Source organism: Rissa tridactyla, chromosome 6, assembly GCF_028500815.1.
Source record: "Rissa tridactyla isolate bRisTri1 chromosome 6, bRisTri1.patW.cur.20221130, whole genome shotgun sequence".
In the NCBI taxonomy this organism is placed as follows: domain Eukaryota; kingdom Metazoa; phylum Chordata; class Aves; order Charadriiformes; family Laridae; genus Rissa; species Rissa tridactyla.
This window is the reverse complement of record NC_071471.1, coordinates 37,271,764-37,286,040: the sequence shown is the minus strand read 5'-3', so window position 1 is coordinate 37,286,040 and position 14,277 is coordinate 37,271,764. Positions and strand designations below refer to the sequence as shown.

The window sequence follows — 14,277 nt, the reverse complement described above, 5'->3', positions numbered from 1 at the left end:
CGGCCCGGGCCGGCGCAGCGGCTGCATGGGCGGCGTGTGGTGCCGGCCGGCGCGCCTCGCCTTCCCCGCGGCCCGGGCGGCGGCGGTAGCGGCCGCCCCGCTCAGCGCTCGGCGGCGGCTGTGCTGGCTGCCCGGCGGGGCGGGCCCGCTGCTGGCGGCGACGGCGGTGGCGGTGCTGCCCCGCCGCCCGGTCCGCCCGCCGGACGCGCCCCACTTCCTGCGCGCCGGGGCGGGGCGCGGCTCCTGGGGTTGCCGCGGCGAGACCAGCAGCAGCAGCAGCAGCGCCGTCGCCCAGCTCGCCGGGGAGCAGCCGTCCGCCATGCCCGCCGCCGTGCCTGCCGACAGCCCCGCCGAGCCGCAGGCTCCGGCGGGCGCCGAGTCCCTCCGCCGCGGTCGCCGGCGGAAGGCCAAGGTGGGAGCAGGCGGCCGCGCCACACGTGTCGCCGCGGGGGCGGCCATTTTGTGCGGCCAGGGCCGGCCCGGCCCCGCCACCGGCTTGAGGGGACCGGGGGGGACGCGCGCGCGGGAGTTCAGGCCTTAAAGTCGAATAACGAGGGGTTACAACGGAGGCGGTTCCTCGGTGTAACCCCCGCTTTCCCTCGGCAGGAGGAGACCCAGGAGAAGAAGGTGAAGCGGCGCAGGAAGGCCGAGGGCGAGCAGGCCCAACCTGAGGAGAGTGGGCTGGGCGACGGTGACCTTGACCCCCCCCTGCCGAAGAAGACAAAAAAAATCAAGGGGAAGAGCAACGGTCTGGCTGGAGAGAGCGACGGCTCCCAGCATACGGGGAAACCTTCCTCTGCTGCAAGCAATGGCGTGACATCCCTGGTGGGCCAGAGCGTGTCCGGTGAGGCAGCGGCTGGAGAGCAGGACAGCGATGCAGAGGTAGTAACGCTCTGCCCGCGGAGCCCTCGTCTTGCTTAATTAAAGTCCCGCTGGTAACGAGTGGGCTTAGCCGCATGTGCTGTGTGGAGACTTGGCACTTGACGGCTGTGGGAGTGTTAGGCTGCTGCTGTTGTGTGTGATGTTTGCCGCTGTTCCCCGTCGATTCACGGCACCTGGCATCACGCCTGTTTCCGCCTAAGCTGCAGCACGTGCACCAACACGTGGTGGCCATCTCTCCTTGCCGTGCTTTCCCCCTCCAAGCCGTTTGGAGTAGCTTATCCTGCAGGGGAGGAGGCTGGCTAGCTGGAAGCGGTTTCCACACTGTAGCTTGTCTTCGTGTAGCAGCTTGTTCTGTGTATTGCAGCACAAGGGTTTCTCCCTGCTGCACAGGCGGTTGCCATCCCAGAAGCATGCACCGCTTTGTGCCGCGACAGCGCTTTCTCTGCTGGCAGCCCCTTTGAAGAAGTATTTGGCAGGGTGTCCTGTAAGGGAAGGTCACGGTTATATCCTCATTAATTCGTGCTTCTGGAGTTCTCCCTGTTCAGATTTCACCCTTGGCCTCGCCCATGCGTGCGAGAGGGTCCCACAGCTTGCCTTCCCCTGCGCAGGGCCTTTGTTTAAGGTGAGAATGTGAATCAAGAGAGTGCTTTTTGTACGTTGGGTGTAATGGTGTCATCTCTTGGGTCTTTGAAGTAGAAGCTAAATTGTGAGTTTTAAGTAAGTATCTACTGGTGTCCAAAGTTAAGCAGCTGTGTGGTGTACTGAGTAGCTGTGATTTGTGACACGAAATATGTTTTGCTGTGAAAAACAGTTTTTTAATGATTTCAGTGGAGTCCAGTTAAGATTTGTAACAAGTACTGTCCCTTTCCTGACTTGCCAAGAATATGTGCATGATACGGTTGTTCCCTTTTGTTTGCCGTGTGTTTTAAAAGATGGTGCAGGTATATCTGAATTAGGGATGGAACAGCAGTAGTCGTGGTTTTGAACAAGTGGTTGCAGGTAACGAGCAGGAAGACCTTTGGCACGAAGTCTTTACTTAAGACTGATGTAAAACCAGGATTCGCTTGTAGGAATTCTGTCACGATGAGTGGTGCAGCCTGTGTCGGTGTGTCTTGTCTTCTAATAGAGGGTGGCTAGATGCAATTTTCCCACTTTACGCTGTGATGATGTTTTTGTTTGTCAGGTACTTGCATCACAAGAGTTTTCTTTAAACAGAAAGGAGGTAGCTGGTAAAACTGTGGTAGTAAAGTAAATGCACAGCTTTTCTTGTGTGCCTAGGTAGGGTATGTTATTTGCCCATCTCTTCGAACTAATAACGTTTTTTTCTTTTATCCTGTTAGGAGCTGACAGAAGAAGCAAAAGAAGGCGCCTTCTCCAATTTTCCTCTCTCACAAAACACCATCAATCTTCTCAACGGTTAGTTAACGTAAAAGAAATGTCTGTAAATGTTTGTCCAGAATTGCGCTGTTACCTGTATAAGTGGAGACGGAAGGCAAGGGAAATTGTCCTAAATTGTCTTACATTTATTCTGGGGTAAGACTATGCGTGTGAGCAGTCACTGTAGATTGAAAGAATCTACTGTTGTTAGTAGGAACGAAGTTTCTGTTTTATTCAATTTCAGATGCCTTAAGGAGAGTTTATTCTTCCGTGGTGTGGTTATTCCTAGATATACGTTCTAGAGACACAGTTTCTCCTCTTGTCAGCATCATTCTACTTACTGTGTATCTTTACTTCAGTTCCCATATCTGTTTACAGTATCACTTCTTAAATAAGCACAATGGTGTTTTGTATGTGAAGACTATTTGGCTCCTGTGAACAGATTGTCTATGATTATTATCATTCTTTTGGGCATTTTCATGTCTTTTCTTGAGATATGTTTGTTAGAGAAGTCATCACTGTAGAGTTCTTGTCCTCTGTGTTGGGAAGCTGTGTGATTCTTGTTCCTCAGACAAAATTCTCCTTGTTCCTTTATGTTTTCCTTGCTTGGAAGTTTCTCTTGGATGGATTGTTTCACTTCCACTGTGCAAAATCTCTCTGAAGTTTTAGAATGTTTTGAAACAAACGCCCTCACCTCTTCCCCACCTTTAAAACCAAGCTACCACAAAATCTTGACCTGTATCAGAAAAAACATGTTGGATTTTTTTTTTCTTTTTTTTTCCTTCCTCTCCTGTTGTCTCGCGCCAAACATCACAAAGTAGGCTATATTCCATTATGGACACTCAGCTATGTTTTGGGGGAATATCTTTTGATATAGAGTAGGAGTAAAACCAAAGATATGTGGTTTTCTTATAAGTTGCATCTCCTGTTAGAGATGCAATCTCTCTAGAGAAATCCTGTAGAGGATTTGACATGATGTGCCCTCTGTATTCCGCCTAGTTATATATGAGGGCTTCTAAATTGTTTGTTCAGATTGCAGTAGAATCCGCACCTTTTAACGAAACCTCTTTGGATTATCTTCCAGCTCGAGGTGTAAAATACCTGTTCCCTGTGCAAGTGAAGACTTTTCAACCCATATATGATGGCAAAGACCTAATTGCTCAAGCTCGAACAGGAACCGGGAAAACCTATTCTTTTGTTCTTCCACTGATTGAAAAACTTCAGAGTGTCTCGCAAGATGGGAGAAGAGGCCGTGCGCCAAAGGTAACTTACCACTTAAGGGTTAACACCAAACCTTTAGATTATGGCAGTTTTCAAAAGTGATTTTTGTAATCGCTTTGGGGACTTCTCTTTGGGACTGCTTTCTCCTTTATTGGTGTTTGTAATGCCAAACGCTTTCCTCAGATCAGGCGCTACACTGTGACAGAGATTTTGCAGCATCACCGCGGTAACAGATTTCACGCTTAGGGTTCCTTGTGACTGTGTTTGGGAGAATGGTTGGGCACGACAGTAGTAGCTGGTGGACTTCCAGCCTGCTATCCTCAGGAAGATAGCGTGTGGCTTTGGGATTGAATCTCCTGCCTCTTCTCAGGTAGTGGTTGGGTCAACTGGGCTTGTCTCTGTTCACTGAGGTTGTTTCTCACTGTTAATTCCATGGTGGTAACTGAAGGCTTTTGGTGGGTTCTCCCCCCACCCCACCCCTCGTGTCTGGAGGCTCAACTTAATGGATGCAAGCAGCGTTTACATCTCTACTTAAGCATGAGGTGGAATTGGTATCCAGATTTGTGTGATCAGATATCATATTCCCATGCAAATGAACTGTATATATTTATCATTAGACTGATAAACTGTTACAGTCTGCAGATTTGTTGCCTACTTCATCGTTCTATTTTATTAACTTTTAAGGCAACGTAAGTTTTAAAATCTTATTGTCTGAAAGATTTCTAGAGAAGAGTTCAGCTCTTTGTTTTATCATTTAATCCTTAAAGAAAACAGAGTGGGGAAGGATAGATACTGGAGGAAGGCAGGTAGGTGGAGAAGGAGGATATATGGCTAGAGTGCATCATGTTTGTTTAGTGATCACACACATTGTTTAGTGACTGTTCTAGCCTTTGATGCTGAATTCTTCATTGTCCTTGGTGATGTTACTGAAGTGTCTATTTTACCTGGCATTAATTTAAGAAAAAAAAAATACTGCTGTTCTACATCTCGGTTGTCTTGTAATGCTTTGCCTTGTTTCCACTTGCTGGCTATGAGGCTGTGTTGTGCAGGTTCCAGGCAGCAGGAAACATTGCTGGGATGGTGGGGACCTCTGCAGGAAGTGTGGAATAAGAATGGGAGTACAAGCTGTTTAATGTGAAGTAAACCCTTCTCTCCTAGCACCCTCTCCAGAGTGCGGCTGCATTTTTGTCTCTTTTCACTCCCTCCAGGTGCTGGTTCTTGTTCCAACCAGGGAACTGGCCACTCAGGTAGCCAAAGACTTCAAGAATCTCACCAAGAAACTGTCAGTGGCTTGTTTTTATGGAGGAACACCGTACAAAGAACAGCGTAAGTAAATGCTAAGGAATTACTGCTGGACTGGAGCTGACTTTCCCCAAATGCATTCCATGAATAAAACTGGCTTGTTTCACTTCAGTGAGGAACCATGACATTGCTTTCAAAGGACACACACAGCCTGGGTTGATTTATTTTAGTTCAAATAAATCTTTATTTAAAACAACAGGTGTAGGTATGCAAAGTGACTAGTCCTTTTAGTTTCTTCTTTATTCTGTGTTTGTGTGGTTTTTGTGTGGACATATACTGGGACTAGATGATTGAGGAAAAGTGAGAACTGTGTATGTGTGTGTGGCTCTGTCTGTCTCCAGAGGTAGTTGTGAAAAAGAATTTAGCTGATAAATCAGCATTTTTCTGTTAATAAAGCTCTGTAGATTTCTAATGTCAGCTGATTGCTGTTGGAAATTGGCGTATCTTACTGTAGCTTTGCTTGTGGTTTAGCTGTTATTCCTGACAGAGCAACTTGAACGGCCATTAAGCTTACTTTTTGTTACCTGGACTGAACGTAGTGCTTTATTCAGAGATTAAAGTGAAGGGCAGTAGCTTTTTGGTTCTAAAATGAAAAGTGTTGCTGTCTACCGGTAACTTTTTACCTTGTTGTCTCTTAGCATTCTGACATTGTCCTTGTTTTTCTGTCTTTTCTTCCAGTTGATCTCCTTAAAAGTGGCATTGATATTCTAGTGGGAACACCTGGACGGATCAAAGACCACATTCAGAATAACAAGCTGGAACTTTCCAGCGTGAAGCATGTTGTTTTGGATGAAGTTGATCACATGTTAGACATGGGCTTTGCTGAACAAGTGGAAGAAATCTTAGGATTTGCTTATAAAAAAGGTAAATTCCATCAACAGGAGAGGAATAGGGGACAGCGCATAAAACGCAATTATACTAGTTTGAAAACTGCTGGTGCACCCCCCAACTGGAATCCTTTGTGCAATGCTAGTATCGGACCTCAGAGAAAAGGGTAAGGTAGAACTGGAGAAGGTTCAAAGCAAGGTGACAGATGTCTGAAGAGCTGGAATGGCATCTCTGGAAGGAGGTGGGGGGGAAAAAAAAAGACAAAAAAGCAACAAACACAACCCAGCTCCCTAAGCCCTAGTGTTCTTTATCCTGAGAGAGATGACTGAGCATAGGGTTAGGGCTAGGGCATGTATGTACGCTCATCATCACACAAAGTTGACAACTAGGGTATATTTGTGCTTTTCTGATGTAGTAGGCATTCACCAAAGCCATCAGGTAGCAGGTACGGAGCAGGAGGAGGTTATTTTAATAGCGTGACAATCCTTGCCACGTTGTGCTGTTGCCAAAAGTTTTGAAAAGTAACGTGATGGATTACTGGAAGTAGAAGTACCAAAGGTTACTAAAAGCAAGGTTATTACTTCTGGCTCTAGAAGCAACAAAAAGCTGGTTGCTGGCAGAGTTTGTTCACGTTTGTTAACTATACTTGACAACTGTTGGAGAGTACGTAAGCTTCATCGATCTCAGGTTTGTCCAAGTACAGCCACTGTCATTTTTACTTGACTGTTACATTTTCCCCGTTTCTGCACAATTGGTCTTTGTCCTAACAGCCAAAAAGTACAGTTCATCTTTTAAAAAAAGGAAACCTATGTAAGTTTTGGAAGAGTTGTCATAATTATTCAATCTTGAAAGTTTTCTTCGTACCTGGAAAGCAAATTGTAGGGAATAATAAGCATTCTTTTGCAATGTGTTTTTCTTTGTGGCTGATCCTGCTGAGCTATGAAGGAAGGTTAAACTTTTTCGAGATACTATTTGTTAAACTGTTCTTACCTGGAGTAATTTATTTTGTTATTTAATTCTTCCCCTGGGGTCTGCAGAGTGTCCTTTTTATCCTGCCTTTTTCCTTTGCGTATAGCCGTACTATTCACAGCCAGTTAGTATTGGAAAACCAAGGAAGGAGGGACTGAGATGAGTTCTTTCACGTATGTGGGAGGATTTCAGTCACAGTCTAAACCATTTTTAGCAGATGATCTAGAAATGCGTCTTGCATTTCTTCTTGCACAGGGTGAAGGATTTAGTTTGGTCCAGTTACAATTACTGTAATTTTGCCTGTGGTATTAAAAATGTTTTAATTGCTCATAAGTTTTGTTCTTGTTGACTTACTGCACATATAACCTCTCAATTTGAGGGCAGCTCTGTTGCTTTTGTGATGATTGACTGAAATCAGTGGCCCTTCCTCCCAGGTTCTGAGAACAACCCCCAGACACTGCTGTTTTCTGCAACTTGTCCACGATGGGTATACGATGTAGCAAAAAAATACATGAAAGATGAATACGAGCAGATTGACCTGATTGGAAAGAAGACTCAAAGGACTGCCACGACTGTGGAAGTGAGTGATTCTGCTGCAGAGCAGTGCATGTCCTGAGAGCATGTGGCCTGGATGAAGGGGGTTCTGCATTGATGTTATGAATGGGGGCGTGGAATGACTTTTCACATGATTGACACATAATTTTTTTAAGCAGAGCTTTCATATGGGGACAGTAGTTTGCAAACTTAAAAAAAAAATAAAATTCTGTGTTCATTTTGTCTGTCCTAAGTGTGTCTTACATTTAATATAGATGCTTATCATGTTTCTTTCCCAAACAGCATTTGGCCATACAGTGTCGCTCATCTCAGAGAGCAGGAGTTCTTGGGGATATCATTCAAGTCTACAGTGGCAGCCATGGGCGGACCATTGTCTTTTGTGAGACCAAGAAGGAAGCAAATGAGCTGGCTATGAATGCTTCGCTCAAACAGGTACTGGCGTCTGAACAGAAAAGCAGCGGTTGTGGATATTCGGGGGATGGAGGTAGCAACTGTGTGGATGAAGTTGTTTCTGTGGATTGTTTTAAAACTTGAAGCTGTTTCTAAAAGTAGAGCTTTACAGTTAAAATACCCTCTTGGCTGTGATTATGAATTTATTCCTTTGGCTTTAAAATCGTACAGGACAGGATCAATGGAAAATACGCAGCTTATGCTGAATAATCAGGAGATAGTAGTAATGGTAATAAACAAGAGGTAGTGTAGTGCACGTATTCCATCTCATGTTAGTGTGCTTTTTGGATTCCCATCTCTTAATAGCATTTGTTCTTTGAACAGTCAGTATTCAGGAAAATTGAACTAATACAGTAGAATGGAATGTCTTGTTGCCCTTGGAAGGTCATTTAGTAGTTTGTTCAGAACTCAGGTGAATACATTAAGCAGGTTTTCTATGCTTGCTTGGATTATTACCAGCCTTTTGAGCATGGGGAAAGGTGCTGTTTGGGTTTGTTTGGTTTTTTTTTTTTTTCAGAGAAAATCCTGTTTGATACTAAATACTAATTTACGGAGAAAGAGCAGTGGTGGGAGTACATGGTTTGCCCAGTATTTGATAAATGCCATATACCATCCACATTAAAATCTTGCAGCAACAGTTTTTGTCTGTTGGCCCTGCTGCCTTCCCAGTAAATCCAATGACTTGGTTCTTGTGTCAGTATGCGACACATTTTTCTCTTATGCTAGTAAGTTCCGCTTTAGCATGTTACTTGTTTGAATTCTGAGCGTGTGACTCTCCCCTTTCTCCTTGTCAAAGACTTGATCTATTTTTTGTCCCATGAAAAGTGGAGGTTGTTCAGATCACCTGTAGGGTTTGGGAATTACCTGAAAACCTCACTTCAGCTTCTGTGGGTTTTGGGATGACTTCCCAGGGAAGGGGGAAGGGAGCAAAGTCTCGTCAGCTCTTGACAAGCATTGCTTAAGTAAATTTGCTTCCATTTGTTCCAGTGGAAGTCAAAGCTGAAGGTGGGCCCTTTTGCCATGGCAAAATGGTGCAGTTTGCTGTTGCTATGCTACAAATAATAACATTATGGTAAAACTACTGCTTATGGGTATTATTGTCCCAGAGAAGGATCAAACCACAAAGTAGGATGCTTTATATTCCTTTCATATCAGCTGTGTAACTATTTTCTGTTGCTCTGCAAAATACTTTGTGTTTTCTAATTAAATGTCTTTAGATACTGCAGCCTAGACTCCCCTGTTAAATGACATGTTAATGGTTTCTTTCACTAATAGGATGCCCAGTCATTGCATGGTGACATTCCACAGAAACAGAGAGAAATTACATTAAAAGGCTTTAGAAATGGTGTGTTTGAAGTTCTGATCGCAACAAATGTAGCTGCCCGTGGTTTGGATATTCCTGAGGTTGACCTTGTTATACAGTGTTCACCACCAAAAGTAAGTCAATCAGGGAAACTAAAATTGTATTTTATTTTTTTTTGTGACAGAACAGTGGGTTATTTCTCTGTTTCACCAGAATTATGTTCCGATTCACAAATGAAGTGGATTTTTTGTAAATGCAGGCCTAGAATTTCCTAGTTAAGCTTTTGTATTTTGAGCTTTGGTTAAAGTGATGGGTTTTGGTTACTCTGGAAAGTCATAAGATAGCTTTTGACATTGTTTCAGCATTTCTGAATCCCTTCTGAACATTGTTGAGTTTCATTACAATTCTAAAATACTCCTGCTGCCTTTTTCTTCTTTGGAAACTCGAGTGGAGCTTTTTATTTTAAAAACCTTATGTTGATAGTGTGTGTTAAACCTGAGGCAGCATACGTGGGGCAGGGTGATTTGTGTGTAGTTACAAGTTTGGGTATAGAAACATAATGTATCACTTCTTAGGCTTCCGAATTAGAATTTAGCTTGCATTTTCTCTCTCCTACAATGTATAAATGTCAACAGTTTAAATGACGTAAGGTTTTCTCATCTTAATCTGAATTTCTGAAGGATGTTGATTCCTACATCCATCGTTCTGGACGTACGGGTCGAGCTGGCCGGACTGGGATCTGCATTTGTTTATTTCAGAGACGAGAAGAAGATCTTCTGAAACAAGTTGAGCACAAAGCGGTGAGTTGTACCCGAGACCTCTGCTTAATGAAATTACTCAGCTCCTAAAAAGACTCTGCCTCTCTTAGACTTTGTAACCATGAGTCCAGTATGGGACTCTTGTCTCATAGTCCAGTAGGTCTAAAACGTTTATATATTTGATAAGCGTTTATAAATGGTTTTGTATCAACCTGTTCTAATGTCTCATGAGTTTCCCTGTGTTGGCAGTACCGTTGCTGTCAGTAGGCAGACATGAAGGAGACCATGCCTTTTGTTACAATCTGGATGTAAATTGGTGTAAAGTAGCTCCAGATTAACAAAGACAGGAACTTAAAGAAAAGCTTAATTCTAGCTTTAGAAGTCATTTAAATTGAGTGAAGACTGTGTTGAGGTTCTAAACCGGAAGTGACTAGAGGTCTCAGTAATGTGACTTAGGCAGGGGTGAGTTGGAGAGTGCTGAAAACACCTTTGACTGTGATTTTTTTCTTGATTTCAGGGGATTACATTTAAGCGTATAGGTGTTCCCTCTGCTACAGATGTAATTAAAGCTTCAAGTAACGATGCCAAAAAGTAAGTTTATTTGCCTGTTCTTAAAAGATGTCTAGAGATCTTACCAAGAACAATGCCGTTAATGCAAAGCTGGAAGGGATCAGACCTGTATGTGAGAATGTCTTTGCCTATGTCGTAAAAGTCAGCTGGTTTGCATGTAAACACTGACTTGTTTTCATAAGCTAGTATCAATAAACCTCTGTGTGCTTGAACATAGATCTTTTCATAGAACATAATTGTCTTGAGAAAAATAACCTTTGTTTATATCATCAGAAATCAACAGCAGAACAGGCAATTACTGTCATGCAGGGAAACTGATTTTTTAGCTTGGAGATTATTATAATTAGCGAGGATTTGACCAGTGTAAAGGAGATCATGGGCATGGTGTTGGGTTCACTGCATACTGAAAAATGGTGGGAAGTGCTGGTGTACCAAAAAAAGCGTTAGAGAAGTAGCTGTTCTCAGTTTCCCAGCTTGTTTTCACTGCCTCTCCCAGAAATAACCAATTTAATCAGCTTACACTGAGCGCAGGAAGTGTCTTGCCCCAGCCCAGCAGTGGCATTGTAGTGGTTTGTTTCTCTTCCATGTAAAATAGAAGCAAGGGATTCTTGGGTTTGCTGGAGACACTTTCTTGTGGATTCTCGGGTATAGCCTTAAGAATGCTGATATTTTAGAGCCTTCCCTTGATGTTTTAATCAATGCTGTCAAGCATGCAACATTGTGCACCCTCAGTTTTGAACACATCTTTCAAGAGGCTTGGCTTAATGAACAGAGGTGGTGGATATTCAGCATCCTGAAGGTGTTAAGTTAAATGAGTGGTAGTGAAGCATGAGCGTGATAGCCAAGGCTCATAGAGATGATTTGTTAATCTTGAAAGCTATCTGAAATCTATGTCTTAAACATGACTGCACTTCACACTGGCCTTTGCTGATCTCTTAAACTTTTGTTGTCACCATGTAGGTTGTTGGAGGCCATTCCTCCTTCCGCAGTAGACTACTTCAGAAAATCTGCTCAAGAGCTCATAGACGAAAAAGGGGCGGTTGCTGCCCTGGCTGCGGCTCTAGCCCATATTTCTGGGGCATCTTACATACAACAGCGCTCCTTACTCAACTCAAGTGCGGTAAATAACGTTATACCTGTGTTAACAAGAGTGGATAAATTAATTGCTTGCGTCCAGTCCAAGTGTGGCGTCTTATTCTCAGTTTTTTCAGTAGGGTTTCTGAATAGCTTTATCCCCAGCTTCAGGTCTGTTGCTTGTTCCTTAACTGAAATCAGCTCTTATTGGCACTCTGCAGGAAGCCAGAGAAACTTGAAATCAGTAAATTTTCTTGTAATGAGAGTTAAAAGAATTTCTCCAGCGATCTAAGTGACAGAAGACTGTGATGCTCTAAGAGAGTTTAACTAATGACTTTTTACAATTTAATAGGCTGGTTTGTGCTATTGCAGTTTTCTCTTCCCGGGAAGCTTTTATGTTTCTGTAATATTTCAAGTAAGTCTAGCATGTGATTACCTGATTTCAAACAGATCTTGACAGAAGAAAAGTACAACCTTTCCGTTTTCTGATGCATTCAGGGAGAACTTGGCCCAGTTTGTTGCATGGTAACACAATTTTGGAAATAGCGTGTGGCTGGACTCTGCTTCTTGTATCAGTTTGGGGTTTTTTTTACCCGTTTTCTAACGGGACTCTGTGTCTGTTTCTGGCTGAAATACAGAAATGGTATTGGCCTTTATATCAATGGGCAATCCTAGGTTAAATGCATGCCTTCAGCTTCTGAGGAAGCTTTTTGTTGCTTCACTTCTGGTTAGCTGATTTCTTAGGATTAAATACTACAATAGCAAGTTATTGCATAAGTTATTAGTTAGTAAGTTACAGGCTGTCCAACCAAGTTTAGTCTTGTAAACGTTTTTCTGTGTTTGTTTCCTGAAGGGCTTTGTGACCATGGTGTTAAAGTGTTCAATAGAAATGCGTACCATGAGCTACGCCTGGAGAGGACTAAAAGAGCAGCTTGGTGAGGAAGTAGATGCCAAAGTATCCGCAATGCGTTTTCTCAAGGGGAAGACGGTAAGAAGGCCCAGCCTTGGGGAAGGAGGGTGTGTGTACACATATGGCCATTTTTTGCAGTGATTGAGACAGGAGTTCTTAAGTACCAGTATAGAAGTGTTGATATCTCACTCTATCCCTGCTCAGTCTCGTTTCTCAGAAAATGGTAAGCTATCACGAGGCCCCCTTAAACGGCTGTTTAGGTATACACTACATGAAAAAAAAAAAAAAAAAAAAGGCATTGAAGTGAGTTGCATGTTTTAAAAGACACTTATTTGAGTGGAGACGTTGTTCCTAAATGATAATGCAGGAATTCTCTCCTAAAAAAGAGAGCATCAGAGACACATATTGTGACCTCTATTTTTTTCATTGTAAACTTAGGCTAACGTTGCGTTGAAAAGGCAGCTGTAGAGTAGGGCAGGCTACTGCCAGACCTGAGCAGTTCAGCATTCACCTGATTGTCAGCCTGGTTCCTGACGTGTCTGACACTCGTCTCCTGTGCAGGTGTGTTCTCAGAGAGCTTGTGGTGCCAGATGATGCCTGTATTGCTGTTAAATGGACAGGCTGATTGCAGGCAATGCTGCTGTCAGCACAGAACATTTGAATCTGCATTTTGTTTTGAGTTTTTGTGTTTTAACTGCGTTTTTCGTTCAGTTTATAAAAAAAACTTGCCCCAAAAGATCATGCTTTCCGACATTTCTGGTTTCTACACTTGGCATGTACGAGCAGTTGCAGTTGTTGCCTGTCTGGAATTGTGTGTCTGTGATCTTGGATGTATCTTTTTTTTTTTTTTTTTTTTTTTCTGATATAGGGGGTGTGCTTTGATATCCCTGTTGACGAACTGAGTAACATACAGGTACGTTTTTGTAGCCAGAATTGTCTTTGGAACCTGGTGATTTGAAATTTGGTGATTGCTGTATATAGGATTGAATATAGGGTGGTTTGGGAGGATAAGGTTTGTGTTTTAATAAGGACATTGTATAGACAACATAGTCGTTAGGAAGAGCGCAGCACAGTCAATAGAAAATAACCTTGTCATGCCTCTGTCTCATTTCAGTTCTCATTGTATTACCTGATTTTATTAAACAAAATCCTCTGTTCTTTGGGTACTCTGCGTTTTGACCTCTTCAGTGTATTTGAGAGTTAACCAGTTTTTCTGTTGACTTCGGTCCTTCTTGTCCCTTTGTGACCATTTATCCTTTGTCACAGGACTATGAGTTGTCTCCCAAGAGGGATCTGCTGACCTATTTCAGTGCGGGTGGGATTTGTCTGGAAATGCCTTTGCATTCAGCTTTGCATTCAGTGTTGCTTTTAAATGATATAGGGTACCTTGGGCACCCCTGCAGGCACGTAAAGTCTCGTTACATTGGTCTTGTTTCAGGAACAGTGGAGGGACACCAGGCGATGGCAACTGTCGGTGGCAAAGGAATTGCCTGAGCTGGAAGAATACCCACAGGAGGCAGGACGAGGGTTCTCCAGGTTCGGAAATGGCAGGCAAGGTGACGGCGGCTTCAAGAGAAACAGCTGGTTTAAGAATGGAAACAGGGGACATGATTTTAACAAGTCACTTGATTAGCTTCTGGGACAGCTATGGGACTGAGCTGATTTTTATGAAAAAGTAAAAGCCTGTTAGATATTCCTCTTTGTCTTTATTCCATGATAAAGCAGCCTGTCTTTGAGGATTGCTGAAATAACTGGGGTTTTTGGAAGATTTTTCTTTTTGCCCGGCAAACCAGCTGCTGCCATTTTCCTGCCATTAAATCAAACACCACGTATACCTCGAGGAGCGAGTGTTTCACTGGAAACTCGGCGCTGTGGGGCAACAACGCTCTTCCAAACACGGACAGTTACTGCATCTTGCCTGTTCAGTAACACTTGCATTAAAAAATCTGGTTCTAAAAAAATTTTTTTCTCAGAAAAAATTGAGATTGACACCACCACCCCCTCCCTTGAGAGTATCCCAAGGGCTCTTGGGGCGCTTCCGCTTGCCTGTCGCCGTCTGCTGATGCCGAACGCTTGGC

General features: G+C 43.5%; 1 protein-coding gene across 1 annotated transcript; it reads left to right on the top strand.

Annotated features, from left to right (window-relative positions):
- Positions 1-25: 25 nt before the first annotated feature.
- LOC128911009 (nucleolar RNA helicase 2-like) lies at positions 26-14,160 on the top strand. Its single transcript, XM_054205192.1, has 15 exons — positions 26-412; positions 607-882; positions 2,223-2,298; positions 3,344-3,522; positions 4,689-4,806; positions 5,461-5,646; positions 7,014-7,159; positions 7,417-7,566; positions 8,860-9,021; positions 9,568-9,687; positions 10,163-10,236; positions 11,176-11,335; positions 12,143-12,277; positions 13,068-13,112; positions 13,638-14,160. The coding sequence occupies exons 1-15, from the start codon at positions 26-28 to the stop codon at positions 13,830-13,832; spliced, it is 2,409 nt and encodes an 802-aa protein (XP_054061167.1). The 3' UTR covers positions 13,833-14,160.
- Positions 14,161-14,277: the final 117 nt, after the last annotated feature.